The sequence below is a fragment of the Schistocerca serialis genome, chromosome 4 (assembly GCF_023864345.2).
Source record: "Schistocerca serialis cubense isolate TAMUIC-IGC-003099 chromosome 4, iqSchSeri2.2, whole genome shotgun sequence".
NCBI classification, from domain to species: domain Eukaryota; kingdom Metazoa; phylum Arthropoda; class Insecta; order Orthoptera; family Acrididae; genus Schistocerca; species Schistocerca serialis.
Window position 1 is genome coordinate 853,690,407 of NC_064641.1, and position 20,682 is coordinate 853,711,088.

The window sequence follows — 20,682 nt, forward strand, 5'->3', positions numbered from 1 at the left end:
GTAGCCGGTCAAATGACAAGTTCAGTGCCCTCAGCTGAATAGCAGAGGCACGATTAGTCAACTTAAACTGAGGCTAGTTGACGTCATAAAGCCCTGTTCGAAATTGGAGGGTACGGTCGCTATTGTCGCGAAGGATGTTCTGAGACAGTGTGGGGGAATTTTGGAACCAGAACTGAATGCTGATTCGCGGTTTTCAAGGAGAGTAGCGAGTTTAGCATCAAAGGGGGGATTCGGGATCTGATCTTCCTCGGAGTCGGACGGTCTTGCGACTTGGTCGCTCGTTTTCGGAAGGACAGCCTTCGTGGCCAGGTTATGACACAGAGTCGCTGCACGGTAGAAGTCGGCGCTTACATCATCAGGACGCTGCCTACCGAGGTCGCACTGCAGATTTCAGTACTGGTACAGTATTTTGCCGCTCCGGCATTGTAGGACCTTATCAATTTTATACTGAATCCCTCAGCAGCACGCCCGTTCTCTTTGCTACAATCCCACCTCGCTTGTTTCTCCATGTGATCCCATTTGAGCTCTCACTACTAATTGCGATACTGCTATATAGTCGGAAGATTAATATTTGATTCCTTAGGGCCTCCAGTCATTATCGTCAATCTATTGCATCACAGAGAGTAGGAGCCCCTTGTTCTCGAGCCAACTCTTATTCTCATAATATTTCAGTATACCCTATCCTTTAACCTACTGTGTGAGTCGACAATCATGTGCATTTATGTTCTGATGTGTAAGAAATCTCATTGTAGTATTTAATTCGCATATCATTTCGTAGATATAGGCAGAATCCCATTTCCTGTTGTTTATTATGATAAAGTTCTCTTGTTTTGAGTAGATTACGATTTTTATTAAATTACTGTGAGTGTGCACTCCTTATTTTACCATCTAGCAGGGTCCACCATCACTTCCTCCCGTTACCGGTGTGCGCATAATTAATTAGCTGGTAGATAGGGAGGGAGTCGAGCGCATGTCTCGTTCTCATGCAAAATTCGTCTGAATTGTACAAACTCTTCTCCACCCCGGCACATCCCAATTTTACTTGAAGGTCGCTTGCCTGGTGTCGGCGGATAAACACGATATTGTAGTGCCTGTGTTATTCCGAATTAGGATGCAACGTTCCTTCGGAAATGCGTGCATGTCAGAAAGAACTTTACATCGTACTTCTGAACAACATAATTTGCTTGGTTATTTTAATCGGGTACCTCGCCGATGTTCCCTGCATCCCAGCCACACGTAATACTTACCACATTCGCATGGAATGCGATACACGTCCGGCTTTCGGTGACCTAGGTCGTCTTTAAAATTGCAAAGAAGACTTTTATCTTAGCTGAAAGAGGGAAATAATACTGGATGTCATGTCTGCTAGGAGCCCACCAATCTCTTCTGGATGATGGACCAGCGTAAGGTAGAGTAGCGATACCTAGCTTCTAGTCCTGAGTCTCAGTCTGCTTCTAGGCGCTCTTTATTTTGGCTGCAACGCCCGCTCGTTTCGACGATTTGAGTAACCACTTCTGCGTGACACTACTCGTAGTTGGTATAATTCTTCGGCGAGACTCTCCTCGTCTCAAAGTGTTCCAGCTCTATGGACCTGTCTTCAGTGCCTAATTTCTTTGTGACGGATGGTGATCGCTCGAGGCGTTGAGATAGGTAGGTCAGTGCGGGATATGAAAACGAAATAGTATATAAGGGCGAATGGCCGTCGGCAGTTTAACTTAGATACAAACAGCGGCGCGAGCCCTACAACAGTTGACAGTCTCGTTGGAGTCCAGGGGCAGCGAGTTCACATGACGGCAGACCTCGCAGCAGCTGAAGACGACTATTGGATCGGTCGTCGAAGTACACTGTGTGACCCAGTTCCATTAGGACTGTGGCTAAGAAAAATAAAATTCATGTAATGAAACGTCTCTGTTAAGTCGTTTCATAATGCGCATGTCGAATTCGGTACAACTTATTCACTTTTCTACCTGATTTTAGCTCAATTCATGAACTCTTCCAGAAAGACTGAGAACGCAAGTAAGGCCTATTGAATATTTGTGTTTTAATGTGGGATTTCGGAGCCGGCCGCGGTGGTCTCGCGGTTCTCGTCGCTCAGTCCGGAACCGCGCGACTGCTACGGTCGCAGGTTCGAATCCTGCCTTGGGCATAGATGTGTATGATGTCCTTAGGTTAGTTAGGTTTAAGTAGTTCTAAGCTCTAGGGGACTGATGACCACAGATGTTAAGTCCCATAGTGCTCAGAGCCATTTTTTTGGGATTTCGGTTTTGTTTTATGGGAAATGCTGAATTGGTCATCGTCTGCTGGAAGCAGACGATGTTGCTTCTCATTCGAAGGAGAGCACAGGATGACCAACTTAGGTTTCCAGTACCTGAACAGAGACGTTTATCCATCTTAGTCGAAGGCTATGTCGAAGGCTGTTTTTGTATGTGACGTTGGTGACGGTGGGCTAACCCTCTGGTAGCTTCCGCTGCACGGGGAGCTAGGTAATCTCTTAAAGAGAAAGCGGCACTCTTCTGTGAACTCTAGGTGAGTACGGATCGTAGCTCTTAAGGGGGGGTTTCAGGTGATAGGAAGCAGGTTGAGTTAGGACTTCGTTATGTTTAACTATTGAAATACTTAAGAACTTCAGCTTAACTGAAGCGTGTGAAGCGAGTTATTACTCCGAATGTGCCATAATTATATTGCTTTAAATAGCCGATTTTTGGGTGTTTGAGTTAAAAGTGTGGAAGTTACTTTGTTCATTTTGAACAACGATGAAGTAGAATTTCAAACGGTAAATCTGATTAGGAAAAGCTGGTTAGGATCACTTCAACCGCACGTGAGTTAATACTGTGTCGAAGCAACTATGATTTTTAATCTTTTATTTTTTGTGCCACGTGTTTGGTAATCAATGAGCCTTCTGGTCCACCACGGCACCGCAATAGGCTTTATGTTAACAGTTTGCTTGTTTAATGAGCTATAATTTCTGCAAGAATATCTGTTCTTTCGTGCGCTTTCTACAAAGCAGCACAACAGTTTAATTCGGAATCTACCACGTGTTCTAGTTCGGCCTTTTGCAAACAGCAGACGCATAGAGTATGTTGAGTAATTATAGCACAGCCTCGTGCATTGTTTAAACCTCTCTCCAGAGTAGTGCATGCGTAGAATCGTAATGCGAATCTCACTGAGATATTTAAATGGTATCAATGCAAAGAAGATGATAGTATCATTGTCTCCCACCCCCGTTTTCTGTGTTTCCTCTTGCTGTAGTTAAATTGTGCTCTGTTACATTCTCACGCAATTCTTACTTAAATATTTCTAGTCAGGCACCAGTATGTGTAGTTAAGATGTGCAACCAAATACGTGAAAGATACGTGTTGATCTTACCCACTTACTCCGATTTCCAGTCCTGAATTAATCAAGTTGCTTCATTCACGACATGGAGTGCTATTTATCTGGCTACTTAAAGAAATTTGTATACTTGCAGTTAAATTATTAAAGTAATTAAACTAATAATTTTTCAGCTCCGTTTTTTTTTCTAAATGGTTAGGAAGGGCTTGGGCTGGTGGCGACCCTGAATTTCTGAATTTTTATCATTAATTGTGTGAGAGAAGCAGCTAGAAATGCGAGATAACGTATATGGCTCGATGAGAAACGTCGTAAAGATAGTAATACGCTACAGTACTGTGTTCAAAAAACCACTGTATGTATTCAAAATAGTCTCTCCCTGAATCAAAACACAGCTGAAATAGTTCGTAAGCGTTTTGAAACACTCACTGTAGTCCTTTTTCGGAGCTGCATTTAGTACTGCAGTACAATTTTCTTCTATGTCCGTAACTGCCCCATAACGGTGTCCTTCAATGCCTACTTCAAACTGTGGAACAACCCGAAGTCGGCTGGGGCCAAATCCGGTGAATACTGTGGGTTCTCCAGGTCTGTGATCCATTTTCAGGCCAAAGACTCGTACACAGTCTTCGCTTTGTGGGCTGGGGTGTCGTCATGGAGGAGCAATCAGGAGCCTGCCTCTAGTATTCGGGTCGAATTAGACTAATTGTAGTCCACAAATGATGACCGACCCAAAATACGTGATTCTTCCACCCGCAATGCTCAACTGCCATTTGCCAACGAGTGTCAGACGCGTACTGTTACACTCCCTTCCACGATACATTATACAGCAAAGGAGCTGACGATTACGGTGACTGGGCTTAACGTGGCGTTGTGATACATCTACATCTACATCAATACTCCGCAAGCCACCTGAAGGCGTGTGGCGGAGGGTACTTTGAGTACCTCTATCGGTGATAGTAGTCGTATGTGGGACTGGCTCCAGAAGCTTCGCTGTGACAACCCAAAAGAAGTACGCCGGAGCCTGCTCCTGATGCTGCTAACTCTGAGGCTGCTTTCGGAGTCTGGCCGCTTCCTCACCGCAGTTCAGCTCACCTCGGAGGCCGCAGAGAGCTGCTAGCGAGGCGAGGCTGTCAGCCGGCGCTCCTACTTGCCGGGATGAGTTGATCGATCTGATCTCCCCCGCGCTCCTCGTTTTCCACCCCACTCGTCTGTTTGCAGAGCAACTTGCAGCTGCGAGAGCTTCCCAGAGAGTTGGAAAGGGGTTACCGACCAGCAGGTCTCGCGGATAAACGAGCACTGGGGGGGGGGGGGGGGGGGGGGGGGGGGGCGCCGCCAAGACAAACACGGCTACCCGAGCGCCCGCAAACTACTGCGTTGGACGACGGGAGCAAAACAGAAGAAGTAATTCACCGAGAGGGATCAAGGGCTACATACAGTACTCCTCATACTGCTGGCGAGATGTCCATTATTTTGCGCTGTTTTGTGAGGTTTTCTACAGGGGAAATGTGGGCAAATTGGCTAGCCTAAGGTCTTCCTACTTTTCAAGCTGAGTAGCAATAGACGGAAATTCATAGAAATGATTGATTATGATCTGCAGCTGCTGAACTATAATATCTAATAATTTAGTTACCTTAAGATCAAGTTTCAAGAAGAATATAATAATTCCAATCCCAAAGAAAGCAGGTGTTGACAGATGTGAAAATTACCGAACTATCAGGTTAATTAGTCACGGCTGCAAAATACTAACAAGAATGCTTTACAGACGAATGGAAAAACTTGTAGAAGCCGACCTCGGGGAAGATCAGTTTGGATTCCGTAGAAATGTTGGAACACGTGAGGCAATACTGACCCTACGACTTATCTTAGAAGCTAGGTTAAGAAAAGGCAAACCTACGTTTCTAGCATTTGTAGACTTAGAGAAAGCTTTTGACAATGTTAACTGGAATACTCTCTTTCAAATTCTGAAGGTGGCAGGGGTAAAATACAGGGAGCCAAAGGCTATTTACAATTTGTACAGAAACCAGATGGCAGTTATAAGACTCGAGGGACATGAAAGGGAAGCAGTGGTTGGGAAGGGAGTGAGACAGGGTTGTAGCCTCTCCCCGATGTTGTTCAATCTGTATATTCAGAAAGCAGTAAAGGAAACAAAAGAAAAATTCGGAGTAGGTATTAAAATTCATGGAGAAGAAATAAAAACTTTGAGGTTTGCCGATGACATTGTAATTCTGTCAGAGACAGCAAAGGACTTGGAAGAGCAGTTGAACGGGATGGACAGTGCCTTGAAAAGAGGATACAAGATGAACATCAACAAAAGCAAAACGAGGATAATGGAATGTAGTCGAATTAAGTCGGGTGATGCTGAGGGTATTAGATTAGGCAATGAGATTCTTACAGTAGTAAAGAAGTTTTGCTATTTGGGGAGCAAAATAACTGATGATGGTCGAAGTAGAGAGGATATAAAATGTAGACTGGCAATGCCAAGGAAAGCGTTTCTGAAGAAGAGAAATTTGTTAACATAGAGTATAGATTTAAGCGTCAGGAAGTCGTTTCTGAAAGTATTTGTATGGAGTGTAGCCATGTATGAAAGTGAAACATGGACGATAAATACACTCCTGGAAATGGAAAACAAAACACATTGACACCGGTGTGTCAGACCCACCATACTTGCTCCGGACACTGCGAGAGGGCTGTACAAGCAATGATCACACGCACGGCACAGCGGACACACCAGGAACCGCGGTGTTGGCCGTCGAATGGCGCTAGCTGCGCAGCATTTGTGCACCGCCGCCGTCAGTGTCAGCCAGTTTGCCGTGGCATACGGAGCTCCATCGCAGTCTTTAACACTGGTAGCATGCCGCGACAGCGTGGACGTGAACCGTATGTGCAGTTGACGGACTTTGAGCGAGGGCGTATAGTGGGCATGCGGGAGGCCGGGTGGACGTACCGCCGAATTGCTCAACACGTGGGGCGTGAGGTCTCCACAGTACATCGATGTTGTCGCCAGTGGTCGGCGGAAGGTGCACGTGCCCGTCGACCTGGGACCGGACCGTAGCGACGCAAGGATGCACGCCAAGACCGTAGGATCCTACGCAGTGCCGTAGGGGACCGCACCGCCACTTCCCAGCAAATTAGGGACACTGTTGCTCCTGGGGTATCGGCGAGGACCATTCGCAACCGTCTCCATGAAGCTGGGCTACGGTCCCGCACATCGTTAGGCCGTCTTCCGCTCACGCCCCAACATCGTGCAGCCTGCCTCCAGTGGTGTCGCGACAGGCGTGAATGGAGGGACGAATGGAGACGTGTCGTCTTCAGCGATGAGAGTCGCTTCTGCCTTGGTGCCAATGATGGTCGTATGCGTGTTTGGCGCCGTGCAGGTGAGCGCCACAATCAGGACTGCATACGACCGAGGCACAAAGGGCCAACACCCGGCATCATGGTGTGGGGAGCGATCTCCTACACTGGCCGTACACCACTGGTGATCGTCGAGGGGACACTGAATAGTGCGCGGTACATCCAAACCGTCATCGAACCCATCGTTCTACCATTCCTAGACCGGCAAGGGAACTTGCTGTTCCAACAGGACAATGCACGTCCGCATGTATCCCGTGCCACCCAACGTGCTCTAGAAGGTGTAAGTCAACTACCCTGGCCAGCAAGATCTCCGGATCTGTCCCCCATTGAGCATGTTTGGGACTGGATGAAGCGTCGTCTCACGCGGTCTGCACGTCCAGCACGAACGCTGGTCCAACTGAGGCGCCAGGTGGAAATGGCATGGCAAGCCGTTCCACAGGACTACATCCAGCATCTCTACGATCGTCTCCATGGGAGAATAGCAGCCTGCATTGCTGCGAAAGGTGGATATACACTGTACTAGTGCCGACATTGTTCATGCTCTGTTGCCTGTGTCTATGTGCCTGTGGTTCTGTCAGTGTGATCATGTGATGTATCTGACCCCAGGAATGTGTCAATAAAGTTTCCCCTTCCTGGGACAATGAATTCACGGTGTTCTTATTTCAATTTCCAGGAGTGTAGTTTGGACAAGGAGAGAATAGAGGCTTTCGAAATGTGGTGCTACAGAAGAATGCTGGAGATTAGGTGGGTAGATCAGATAACTAATGAGGAGGTACTGAATGGAATTGGAGAGAAGAGGAATTTGTGGCACTTGACTAGAATAAGGGATCGGTTGGTAGGACATGTTCTGAGGCATCAAGGGATCACCAATTTAGTATTGGAGGGCAGCGTGGTGGGTAAAAATCGCAGGAGGAGACCAAGAGATGAATACACTAAGCAGATTCAGAAGGATGTAGGTTGCAGTAGGTACTGGGAGATGAAGAAACTTGCATAGGATAGACTAGCATGGAGAGCTGTATCAAACCAGTCTCAGGACTGAAGATAACAACAACAACAACAACAACAGGATCTAGTTAATTCAAACAATTAAGTTTTGATAAAGTGGCAAAATGGGCACTTTGTCCGACTGGAATGGGCGAAGTGGCCACTTACTTTTAAACTAAAAAATAAGAGATAAGATACTGTTGTAATAAATAACTAAATATATTTTTCTCCGAAACAGATTCCGATTGAATTATTTACAATTTTCGCAAATAAAAATCAAATTATGTTCCTCAACTCCTGTGCTGAGTTCGTGAGCTCAGAGGGAGCACAGGTGGCACTAAATCCGCTGCTCTTCTGGACTTGAATTTAAAAATTTTTATTTGCAGTACATGCATTCTGTCTTCTTCGTTGTCGTCAGAAATAGATCTAGAGTTCAATTTCCTGCTCTTTGCACTCTTTTTTTTACTGCCTTTCTTCTCTTCGCCTGCTTTGAGTTTTTCCTTCTTTATACTTTTTTTTTCTCGTTCTTGACTTGTCACTTCTAGGTCACGCTTATAAAGACCTGCCGCGGAGCCCTTCTTCCGACAGCTGATGTTACGTTTCCCCCAACGCAAAATGGTCAGAAGAAACCGCCGAGATGGGCACTTTACCCGCATTGACGCCATTACACAAAAGCTGTACACACCAAAATTTCAATATCGAGCGAAGATACGATACTTTCAACGCAGTTTCATTAAAAAAGATATAAGCCACATTCCCTCTCCACAATAAATACATAAACTGACCACTTATCTTACACAAGATGTTTTCATGTAGAAAACTTCTTGAAAATACTGCTGCCAACAAAAAACCTCTTAACAATATTACTCAAAAATTGTGTGGAATGACATGGGGAGGTTCAGCAGATACCTTGCGCACATCATCCATTGAACAGGCCTTCTCAGCAGCCGAGTATTGTGCCTCGGCGTGGCTAAACAACTGCCACACAAACTTGATCGACGTCCAGTTGAACCACACTATGTGGTTAATAACTGGGCCAATCCGACCAACACCGATTTATTGGCTTCCTCCGCTGAGCAACATCTATCCACCCGCAATCCGCAGAAGCGAGGCCTTGCTTAGGGAATACCGCAAGATACAGGAGAACCTGGAATTACCCATACAGGAAGACATACCAAGCCTACGACGAAATAGACTCCGTTCAAGAAACCCACCATTACGGCAAGCAGAATAGCTAGATGCCAATAATGGCTGGGTGAGAGAGGCGTGGGACCAGCGCTGTCAACTTATTGAAAATCCTGAAGAGCGTGAGTGGTTCCGAAAGTATGACTGTGGTACTGCTGGCACAGGACTCGTCAGGGAACAGTGGGTCAAACTGAACACAGCTCGCACCGGGTATGGACGATGCGCAGACTCTCTTTAAAAATGGGCTGCTACAGGGTCTCCGGTTTGTGACTGTGGGGCTCCGAACCAGAGCACATTAGAGATGAATGCCCTTGCGTTTCTACCAGGGGAATTGGAGCGACCTCAAGAAACCTGATTATGCAGTCATACGTGGATAATGAACTTAGATATTAACATTTAGTTTTATATGTAGTTTTGTATTTTCATATTCCTGTTATACACAGTATTACTAATGTTATATACCTGTACTTTTAAACTGCATGTGACCCATACGAATAAATAAATAAAAAAATAAACCTTACATGAAGATATCTAAAATCCACGAACATTATTACAACAACCGAGCACGGCACAGAAAAATCTAGCGCCTCCTTTTCTGGGCAATTACAGCCTGTCGACGTCACTGCGAGGACGCAGTGCATACTGAACTGTCGAGAGTTTTACTGTTTTCCTGACCGCATTATCCAGCTGTGCTTGTGTCCTGCAGATAATACCTGCAGCTTATCTGACGATGGGTATAGACCAGGTATTGATTGCTTTGACGGTACTGCCGCCAATCACTTTACGTTTCAAAATTTTTCTACTCTTCGGGTGTGCTCTTTGTTGACTACACCCTGTACATGCCCATCATCTTTGCTGTCGAACTGCAAAACGCCTGGATCGTAGCACTTCATGGTCTGCCCGTTTGGCAGTTCGATGTCTCCACTTCCTGATATTTTGCGCTTCTTTAGTTCTTGTCTAAACCGAATTCCTTCTGATGTCATGGCTGAGGATTCGGACTGTGTGAGTCACGAGATCACCACCTATTCAATGTGTTCACAAATGATATTCCAATTGCTACAGCGTCTTTTTTTATTCAAATAGTGATTTTTTTAAGAACAAAAATATTTTTTATCAGTGGTTTCTGTTCTTTCTGACATGTTCGAAAGAACAGACACCATATTGTTCACACAACCACTATGAATCAAGACACAGTGGAATTAAAGACATTGATTGCCAGTGGGCTTGTGGCCGACCAGGACTCTAACACTTACGGGAATCGGGGAGATGCTGCTAATAAAGAGGCTAGTGAGCAGGGCCACTGCGTCAGTAGTTGTGGTCTAAGTTGAGAATTCGGGTCTGGCAGGGTAGTCCGCACAGGTATTGTGACCACTGCGTCCGGACGGCGCGGTGATCAGCACACCTGCCGGTAAGTGGGAGACCCAGGTTCGAATGCCGGTCTGGCACAAATTTTCAAATTGTCCCATTGATAAAAAAAAAAATCAATGCCCACAGGCAGCTACTATCTTTAATCCCGTTGTAACTTGAAAAATATTTTAGATATCACCAGTGGTATTTGGTGCCATCGTTGGATATTTATGTTCAGTGCCACGACAGCTGGCACTAGAACCGATTAATTTCACGACGAAGCTGTTTGTGAATTAATCGTATTTGAAGAGGGCAATCAATTACGGAAACCGATAATGTGAAAATTGTAATTCTTCAACGATGTTCACATAATAACTTATTATAACATTTATAAGTTCACATTGTAATGGTACTTGAATTACGTAACCATTACGGCACCTCACCTGAACCTATCGATACCAGCAATACTACTGTGTTTCTGTAAAGTAGTAGTATTTTTGAGACAACATTCAGATTTGATTTCATTAATGTACAGGTACTTTGATACATCGATAGGTTTGTATTGCAATGATGTTATTCATATGTGTATTCTTTCTTTTGTCACTATGATCTTTGACGTCTTTGTAACTCTGATTTTTGGGCGCGTAAGCGATTATTAGTTATTTAGTTAGAGAGTCGGACCTGAGAAAGTCAAGTCTTGGACGTCATGTTGGAAAGCCGCATATTGTAGTCAGCTTATAAAATGTGAACTTTAACAGTGAGGAAGATGTTCTCAAGTGTGTTTTCAAGTATGTTTTGTATTGTGAAGTGATGTTTTGTGTGTTACGTGTTATTGCAATAAAAAAGAAGTGTAACTTAAATTCGGAGTGCTGATTACTTTTTTCATCACCATTAAGCTAACTTTCAAAGGTTTAATCTTCAAGAATGGTTTGCGAAACACATCTATAAAACTTTTGAATATAGCAGAATGAAACCTAGGCCTCTTTGCATCCGAGCTTGGAATCATCACCACCTAGATTTTCGACGATTGAGCCATGCTTTTACAACGAGACCAGCGTGGGAAACACGAAAAGATGAGTGCCTAGTTTATTCATTATTACATGTAATGACTTTATTAACTGTGCTCAAATGACACCTGCCACATAATAACTTTGTTGTTGCCCGAAAATGCAGTATTTAGCAGCATGAGCAACACTACAATCATTATTAAATTTTGACCTTTGTTGTGGTAGGTGTTAGAACATGCAACAATTTGGAAACATGTCAGCTTTCATAAATTGTTATTAATGTTCTCGACGTCATCACTACATTGTTGAAGTTAAATACCGAGGCGGTTATCTTAAAAGTGAAGTGGCTAGCTTCCTGTCTCACAGTGTGGTGACCGGGCGTCAGCGGGATATTAGCCCCAATTTTTCTTCCCCTTCCTTCATTCTTTCTTCTCCGGCGACACTTATTTCCTTAAATTTCCAAAGGTAAGGAATTTAGCTATGCCAGTTGACCATTCTGCACATGCCAGAACCCGTAACGAATTCAGAGTTGCTAAGTGCACGGTAATGAGAAACTACAGCTGCAATTAGGAAAGTAAGTTATGTATGAAGTGCGAGAACGGGCTGTCTGGAGAAAGGATGTCTGCCTTCCGGGCGGCGGACTGCCTCTGGTCTTCTTGGTTCATTATACGAGGAGCGTTCAGAAAGTAAGCTCCGATCGGTCGCGAAATGGAAACGACTATGAAAATCCGATAAAGCTTTGCACAGATGTGTTGGGTAGTGTCTCTAGTATAACCCCAGTTAGCATCACGTCGCTCTTCTCATTTCTGAGCTCGCAGTGAGTGCGTAAAGATGTCTAGAAAATAGTGTCTGCCGCCAAGTACGAGGGCCTGGTGAGAAATTTCGCCTGAAGCTATGCAGCTAACATTACATAACTGTCGTGCTGTTTCGTCTTCACGACAATTCTCAGCCGCATTCTGCAGGGACAATGAAGATGCTCCTGCATCGTTTTCAAATGGAAATGTTAGATTACCCACAATACAGTCCGCAATTGTCTCCCCCTGAGTTTCATCTCTGGTCACATGAACCGCTGTCTTTGAAGACAACATTTTGACACAGACAACGAGGTGTAGGCCAGCGTGGAGAATTGGCGGAAAGCACTGGCGGCTGCCTTCTATGATGAGGCTATTGAAAAGTTGGTACAACGCTATGACAAAAGTCTAAGTCAGAACGGCGACTACGTAGAGAAGTAGCTGAAAGGTGTAGGTAATTGTTACAAGTAAAACATTTCTGATGTTCACTGTGGTTTCAATTTGGCAATCAATCGGAGCTTACTTTCTGAACAGGCCTCGTAAATAGAGATGGTGCCGGCGAGCCGGAAAGTCTGAATAGCGAACTGGCAATTCTGTTGCCGACTTCGACACAGTTCTCACTGAACGATGTTACTCCTTTCTTCGCTGGAAAAAAAGCCTACTCATGCTACTCCGTGTCCATCACGCACCAGGTAAGTTACCTAGGTACAGTGAAGCGCCAAAGAAACTGGTACAGGCATGTCTTTTCAAATACAGAGATATGTAAACCGGCAGAATACGTCACTGCGGTCGGCAACGCCTATATAAGACAACAAGTGTCTGACGGACTTGTTAGATCGGTTACTGCTGCTTCAATGGCAGGTTATCAAGATTTAAGTGGGTATCAATGTGGTGTTATAGTCAGCGCACAAGCTATGGGACACACATCGCTTAGGTAGCGGTGAAGGGCGGATTTTCCCGTTGCACCATTTCAGGAGTGTAACGTGAATATCAGGAGTCCGGTAAAACATCAGATCTCCGACATGGCTGCGTCCGGAAAAAGATCCTGCAAGAACGGGACCAACGACGACTGAAGAGAATCGTTCAGCGTGACAGAAGTGCAACCCTTCAGCAAATTGCTGCATTTTTCAATGCTGGGCCATCAACAAGTGTCAACGTCCGAACTATTTAACGAAACATTGTCGATATGGGCTTTCGGAGCTGAAGGCCCACTCGTGTACCATTGATGACTGCACGACAAAAGCTTCACGCCTCGCCTGGACCCGTCAACACCGACACTGGACTGGTTGATGACTGGAAACAATCGGACGAGTCTCGTTTCAAACTGAATCGAGTGGATGGACGTGTACGGGTATGGAGCCAACCTCATGAATCCATGAACCGTGCATGTCAGCTGGAGCCTGTTCAAGCTAGAGGATGCCTGTAATGGTGTGGGGCGTGTGCAGTAGGAGTGATATGCGACTCCTGATACGTCTAGATACGACTGTGACAGTTGACAAGTACGTAAGCATTCTATCTGATCGCCTGCAAACATTCATGTCCCTTGTCCATTCCGACAGACTTCGGCAATTCCAGCAGGACAATGCGACACCCCTCACGCGCACAATTGCTACAGAGCAGCCCCAAGAACACTCTTCTGAGTTTAAACACTTCCGCTGGCCATCGAACTCCCCAGACATGAACATTATTGAGTATATCTGGGATGCCTATAACGTACTGTTCAGAAGAGATCTCCACCGTCCCCGACTTATGGACAGCCCTGCAGGATTCTAGGTGTCAATTCCTTCCAACCTACATCAGACATTAGACGAGTCCATGCCACGTCGTGTTGAGGCACTCCTGCGTGCTCGCGGCGGCCCTACACGATATTAGCCAGGTGTAACAGTTTCTTTGACTCTTCACTGCATATTTGGCGTGTATACCGGTATGCCATTAGAAATACACTGTTTGCGACCCAAAATGCAGCAACCTGAAGAGAGCATCCAAATAAGGTGAAATTTGCAATTTGCAGCGTGCGATTGCGGCGACGAGAGGCGCACGTGGTAAGCATTTCAGCGTGGGCGCACACGTCAAGGGCGCCAATAGCGTCACGTGCAAGCGGTATATAAAGGGCGAATAGGCGGCCGTGTGCACCTAGTGGAACTTTTCTTTCGTGAGATCTTTTTGCCTCACCAACTTCAATATGCCTCGAAGAAGACAGCGAGCATCTTTCGAGCACGTTTCGGAGTTCGACAGAGGAAGAATAGTTGCCTTTAGGGATAACGGATTATCCTTCAGACAAATCGGTGATAGTGTCGGACGGAACCGAACAACTTTGATCCGGATCTGTAATCGCTGGATGCAGGAGGGAACGACGGACCGATTGCACCCACGTCACTGCACCATTACCGAGGCCCACGAGGAGGACAGGCCGCGGCGCGTACGTCACGAAGGTGGTTCTGAACTCGCTCGCTCGCTCAACTCGGCAGACAAAATGCGTTTCTAAACCTGTTAACTCGCAGCTGGCCGTGTAAATACTGACGGTAATTGCATCTTCCACTGGAATCTGCTATTATGAAGTCTTACTGATTGACAGTACTATAGCAAAATTTAATTTAAGATCAACACTCTATATAAATGGTATCGTCTTGTTTACAGCATTTGGTCTCTTCTGCTTAACAGTTCCATTACATGCTGGAAGTGGTGCCTTATGCAACTGATAATCATTTTAACATGATTTTATTTTATTGTATGCCAATACAGCCGTAATAAATTACAAGTAGGCCCATGGACTTATCATTGTAGGACTAGTACAAGTAAGATTCCATAACAGCGGATTCCAGTAGGAGATTCAGTTTTCGTTTGTGCAGACACGCCTAGTTACGAGTTAACAGGTGTAGAAACGTAATTTTTCTGCTGATTTAAGCGAGCGAGATAGCGCACGACTACCTTCGTGACGTACGAGCCGCGGCCTGCCTTTCTCGTAGGCCTCGACCACTACACGAGATGACAGGCATACTGTGCGCTTGGCAGTGATGGATGGCTGTCCCACATCACGAACCACATTACAACAAATTCGGTCTATTGAGCAACAAGCAGTGTCTGCGCGTACCATTTGACGTCGTTTGCAGCAGAGTGGACTGTTATCAACGCGTCTGCGCTGGCAATGGTGCGGTGAACGACGGACAGGGAAACTGAATGGAACGACATTGTTTTCATCGACGGATCACGATTAAGTCTGCACCACCACGATAGTCAGATTAGAGTCTGGAGACAATATGGTGAGAGAGTGTTGAACTGTTGCCTTATGCATCGCCATGCTGGTCCTCCAACTAGTATTATGGTTTGGGGTGGTGTTGGATTCCACTTCCGCACCCTCTTAGTACGCATTGCCGGTACACTATCTTGTCAACGATACATCGCTGAGGAGTTGGAGCCTATTGTCCTCTCTTACCTTCGGAGCTTGCCGGTAGCCTTATTGCAAAAGAATAATGCGCGACCACACGTGGTCCGCAATATTCAAGACCACTTCATCGCCAGTAGGATAGCAGTGCTGCCTTAGGCTCCCTGCTCTCTCTATTTCTCGCCTGTCGAAAACGTCTCGACGATGATTCCGGAACAACAGCCCCAGCATATACCATCCGCTGCTACACCAGACTGCCAAGACGAGAAACATGTCAGTAGATATCCTTGGTGTAGCATAGCAGCTTGAATTACATAATAAAGGCAAGACCTCCGGCCCACATTGTATACTAATCAGGTTCTTTTCAGGGTATGCTCATACAATAGCTCCATATTTAACAATTATATACAACCGCTCGCTCACAGGATGTTCCGTACCTAAAGACTGGAAAATTGCTCGGGTCACACCAATACCCAAAAACCGGAAATAGGAGTAATCCACTGAATTGCAGACCCATATCATTGACGTCAATTTGCAGTAGGGTTTTGGAACGTATACTGTGTTCGAACATTATCAGTTACCTCGAAGACAATGGTTTATTGACACACAGTGAGGACGGATGCAGAAAATGTCGTTCTTGTGAAACACAACTAGCTTTTTATACTCATGAGGTAATGAGTGCTATCGAAAGGAGATGTCAGATTGATTCCCTATTTTTAGATTTTCAGAAGACTTTTGACACTGTTCCTCACAAGCGTCTTCCAACGAAACTGCGTGCCTATGGAATATAGCCTAAGTTGTACGACTGGATTCGTTATTTCCTGTCAGGAAGGTCACAGTTCGTAGTCATAGAAGGAAAGTCATGGAGTAAAACAGAAATAATGGTTCAAATGGCTCGGAGCACTATGGGACTTAACTTCTGAGGTCATCAGTCCCATAGAACTTAGAACTACTTAAACCTAACTAACCTAAGGACATCATACACATCTATGCCCGAGGCAGGATTCGAACCTGCGACCATAGCGGCCACGCGGTTCCAGACTGTAGCGCCTAGAACCGCACGGCCACTCAGGGCCGGCTACGCTTACTCAAGATGGCATGAACGTACATCAAGATATTTGTTTCGACATTCTCAATGAACACGTCCTTTCTTGTCTATTGTCCATGATGAGTATGCCGAGCACAAGCCCATCTTCCAAGATGTCAACTGTGGTCTGGGGTGCACGCGTACTTTCTTCGTTTGACGAACGTTCAGGCGCCGTGTAGCACTGTGAGTGGCCCACAACATCGCCCAATTAAATCTCACAGAAGATGTAGCTCTACGGGATCTAATCATCAATGAATAGCTGCAGCTGGATGTGTTGTGCATGAACGAACGTGTGGGCTCTCCTCCTGGCAGAAATGAGGCCGCCACAAAGTGAGAGGCACAGTTACACGGTGTTAGTGTGAACACTCCTGCGAGTGACCTATCTCAATGGAGTGCTTATTGTAAGGCCCTCGTCACCACACCTTTAACTGGAGTTCTGGGTCGAATTTCAAACCCCCCTCCTCGTCCTGAGAGAGGGCACGAGGCTGTTGATCTGTCCGTCGGATGGGGACGTTAACAGCGTGGTTCCCTTGGTGTTACCTGCCGAGTTGCGCATTTATGAAAATGGGTATTTGTCTGAAAACCTCACTCATATTAACATTTCGATACCACATCATCCATCTGAACAAGGTCAACTGTGTACTGCATTAGCACCCATCCCTAGAACTTTGGATGTTCCTAGCTCCGTAAGCAAAATGAATACAAATTTGATTTAAAATTATTTGTACACAGTTGGTTTAAACAGATCGACTACACGACGAAAAGGAATAATGTTCAGTTTAAAAAATTATTGCTCGTCGGTGTAACTCTCTGGAAAATAAAGAAATGAACTATATTCATAATACTGAAAGAAGAATAACTTTCTTACGTTTACGTATTTAAATAAATATTATTTTTACTTTTTTTATTTGGACAGAGAGACCTTGCGTGAAACACGCTGTATATCTCTATTGTCTGTAAGGAATGTGTATATATAGTTCACGATCTATCTTGGTTCGGTACACCGATTGGAGAGTATACTGCGATTCTGCAACTAAAAAAACACCACCAGGAATGAATTATCTAAATGGGGCGGAAAGCTGAAGAATCTATACGTCCATCTTTTTAGAGATAGTTGCAGGACTCAGCTGTTCGCTTCTAGTTTCCAAACTTGTTTCATTTGGCTACCAGTTTCAGCGTTTTACTTCGCCATCTTCAGGCAGGTCCCTGGCCGATGTGTAGGAGGATTATACCTCGGTTCTGATCAAAACGGGGGCCAGCAATACTGGTATTAGTAGAATGATGGTTGAAGTGATCGCTAGAGCAAAATTCTGGCCCCTGTTTTGATCAGAACCGAGACAGAACCCTCATTCACGTCGGCCAGGGACCTGCCTTAAGATGGCTTACTAAAACGCTGAAATTAGTAGCGAAGTAAAAACAAGTTTGGATACTAGACGGCTGAAAGGTGCTTGACATTCTGAAATCTGAAGATGTGATTTACATGTACAAACAAACATATGGTTACAATTTCGGAAACAAAACCGTATTATTTCTTCAAGAAAAAGAGCTTCACAAATTGAAAAAGTCAATGACGCGTTGGTCCACGTCTGGCCCTTATGCAAGCAGATATTTGGTTTGGCATTGACTGATAGTGCTGTTAGATGTCTTCCTGTGTGAGGGACATAGTGCCAAATTCTGTCCAAATGGCGTGTTAGATTGTCAAAATACCGAGTTAGTTGGGGGGCCCTGCCCATAATGCTGCAAACGTTTTCAGTTGGGGAGAGATCCGGCGATCTTGCTGGCCAAGGTAGGATTGGGCTAGCAAGAAGGCTTCATGTGCGGGAGGGCCTCATCTTGCCTAAATGTAAGGCAAGGATGGCTTGCCCAGAGGGGCAACAAAACAGTACGCAGAATATCGTCGACGTACCGCTATGCTGTAAGAGCGCCGCGGAAGACAACCAAAGGCGTCCTGCTATGAAAAGAAATGGCAGCCCAGACAATCGCTCCTGGCTGTCAGGTGGTACGCCAGGCGACAGTCAGGTTGGTCTCCAATCGCTGTCCAGGGCGTCTCCAGACATCCCTTCGCTGGTCATCGTCGGTCGTTTCGAAGTGGGACTCATCACTAAAAGACAATTCTACTCCACTCAATGACATTGCTGACTGAAGACGTGTCTGGAGACGCCCCAGACAGTGAAAACTGTGTGGAGGATCGAGACACGAACTCTGAACCTCAACTTCTGTGGGCAGTAGTCTTACAGGTGGAGTGGCACGAAAGCTGTCAGGCAGGTCTGGGCAGGTCAGTCAGTAACGGGTCTGTCCCTGATAGACGAGGTTCCGGTTTCGAGTCGCAGACCGATACAAAGTCGAACTCCGCCAGGAAATTTCAGCACAGTAGTGTACAGGCTGGGCAAAACAAAACTGACCCGGAAAATATTTAATGCACTTAAAGATTGGCAACCCAAGTTACATCACGTGTCCCAGCATGCAATTATTTAAGTCCGGGTGCCTATCTTGGGGTGTATGAAATGTTTTCCGGGTCAGTGCTATGCTGCGCGGCGTGTATTAGCGCTGTTTCCTACTGCCTGGTGACTTGATTACTGCATTTGGGCGCCAGCTAGACAGGTGTGAGTGGGATGGTGTGGAGTGGGCTGTGGGTACTCACCGCCGCCAGCCGGTCATGGGCCTGGAGCGCAGGTCGTCCTCGGAGAGCCCCAGCAGGCCGACGCACGCCAGCAACCACGCCAGCACCAGCAGCACCATGATGGCCGCCACGCGGAACGGCAGCACCGCCACAGTCAGCACACCCGTCTGCGGACATCACAACACAGCCGGCACTCACTCACCACACCGAGCAAATGCAGTTTGTAATGCAAGCCGCCAACCGTAACTACTGAAGAATACGATAAGGACATTAGCAATCATGCTGATACACCTTTGAAATACACTGTTCAGCCAGAACAGGTACGACGGTGGTAGTGGTTGAATGCTTCGCGCATCGCTCTTTTTACAGCAGCACGAATCTCTACTAACTTCTGCCTGTCCTCATTCTCCCGATCTTTCTTGTACCGCGAGTGCAACTGCCTTTGCTTCCTGAGCAATTCGGAGAATGCTTCCTGAGCAATTCGGAGAACGCTCAGGAAGCAAAGGCACTTGCACTCGCGGTACAAGAAAGATCGGGAGAATGAGGAGAGGCAAAAGTTAGTAGAGATTCGTGCTGCTGTAAAAAGAGCGATGCGCGAAGCATTCAATCACTACCACCGTCGTACCTTAGCAAAAGATCTTGCTGAAAACCCAAGGAAATTCTGGTCTTACGTAAAATCGGTAAGCGGGTCGAAGGCTTTCATCCAGTCTGGCCTGGCAACGGAAGACAGCAAAACGAAAGCTGAAATTTTAAATTTAGCATTTGAGAAATCTTTCACGCAGGAGGATCGTACAAACATACCGCCGTTTGAGTCTCGTAGAGATTCCCGTATGGAGGACATAGTGAGAGACATCCCCGGGGTTGTGAAGCAGCTGAATGGGTTGAAAATACATAAATCGCCAGGTCCTGATGGGATTCCAATTCGGTTTTGCAGAGAGTACTCTACTGCATTGGCTCCTTACTTAGCTTGCATTTATCGCGAATCTCTTGCGCAACTTAAGGCCCGAGTGACTGGAAAAAAGCGCAGGTGACGCCTGTATATAATAAGGGTAAAAGGACGGATCCTCAAAATTACAGACCAATATCCTTAACATCGGTTTGTTGCAGGATTCTCGAACATATTCTCAGTTCGAATATAATGAATTTCCTTGAGACAGAGAAGCTTCTGTCTATGCATTAGCACGGCTTTATAAAGCATCGCTCCTGCGAAACGCAACTCGCCCTATTTTCACATTCTATCTTGCGAACCATGGATGAAGGGTATCAGACGAATGCCATATTCCTTGACTTCCGGAAAGCGTTTGACTCGGTGCACCACTGCAGACTCCTAACTAAGGTACGAGCATATGGGATTTGTTCCCAAGTATGTGAGTGGCTCGAAGACTTCTTAAGTAATGGAACCCAGTACGTTGTCCTCGATGGTGAGTGTTCATCGGAGGCGAGGGTATCATGTGGAGTGCCCCAGGGAAGTGTGGTAGGTCCGCTGTTGTTTTCTATCTACATAAATGATCTTTTGGATAGGGTGGATAGCAATGTGCGGCTGTTTGCTGATGATGCTGTGGTGTACGGTCGTCGTTGAGTGACAGTGGGAGGATACAAGA

General features: G+C 45.8%; 1 protein-coding gene across 1 annotated transcript in view; it reads right to left on the minus strand.

The window, feature by feature from the left end:
• LOC126473486 (lysophosphatidylcholine acyltransferase) overlaps window positions 1–20,682 on the minus strand; it is a 700,767-nt gene that overhangs the window by 127,669 nt on the left and 552,416 nt on the right. The window contains exon 2 of the mRNA XM_050100562.1: window positions 19,103–19,248. Coding sequence (XP_049956519.1) covers window positions 19,103–19,248 — 146 coding nt within the window. The remainder of the gene's footprint in view (window positions 1–19,102; window positions 19,249–20,682) is intronic.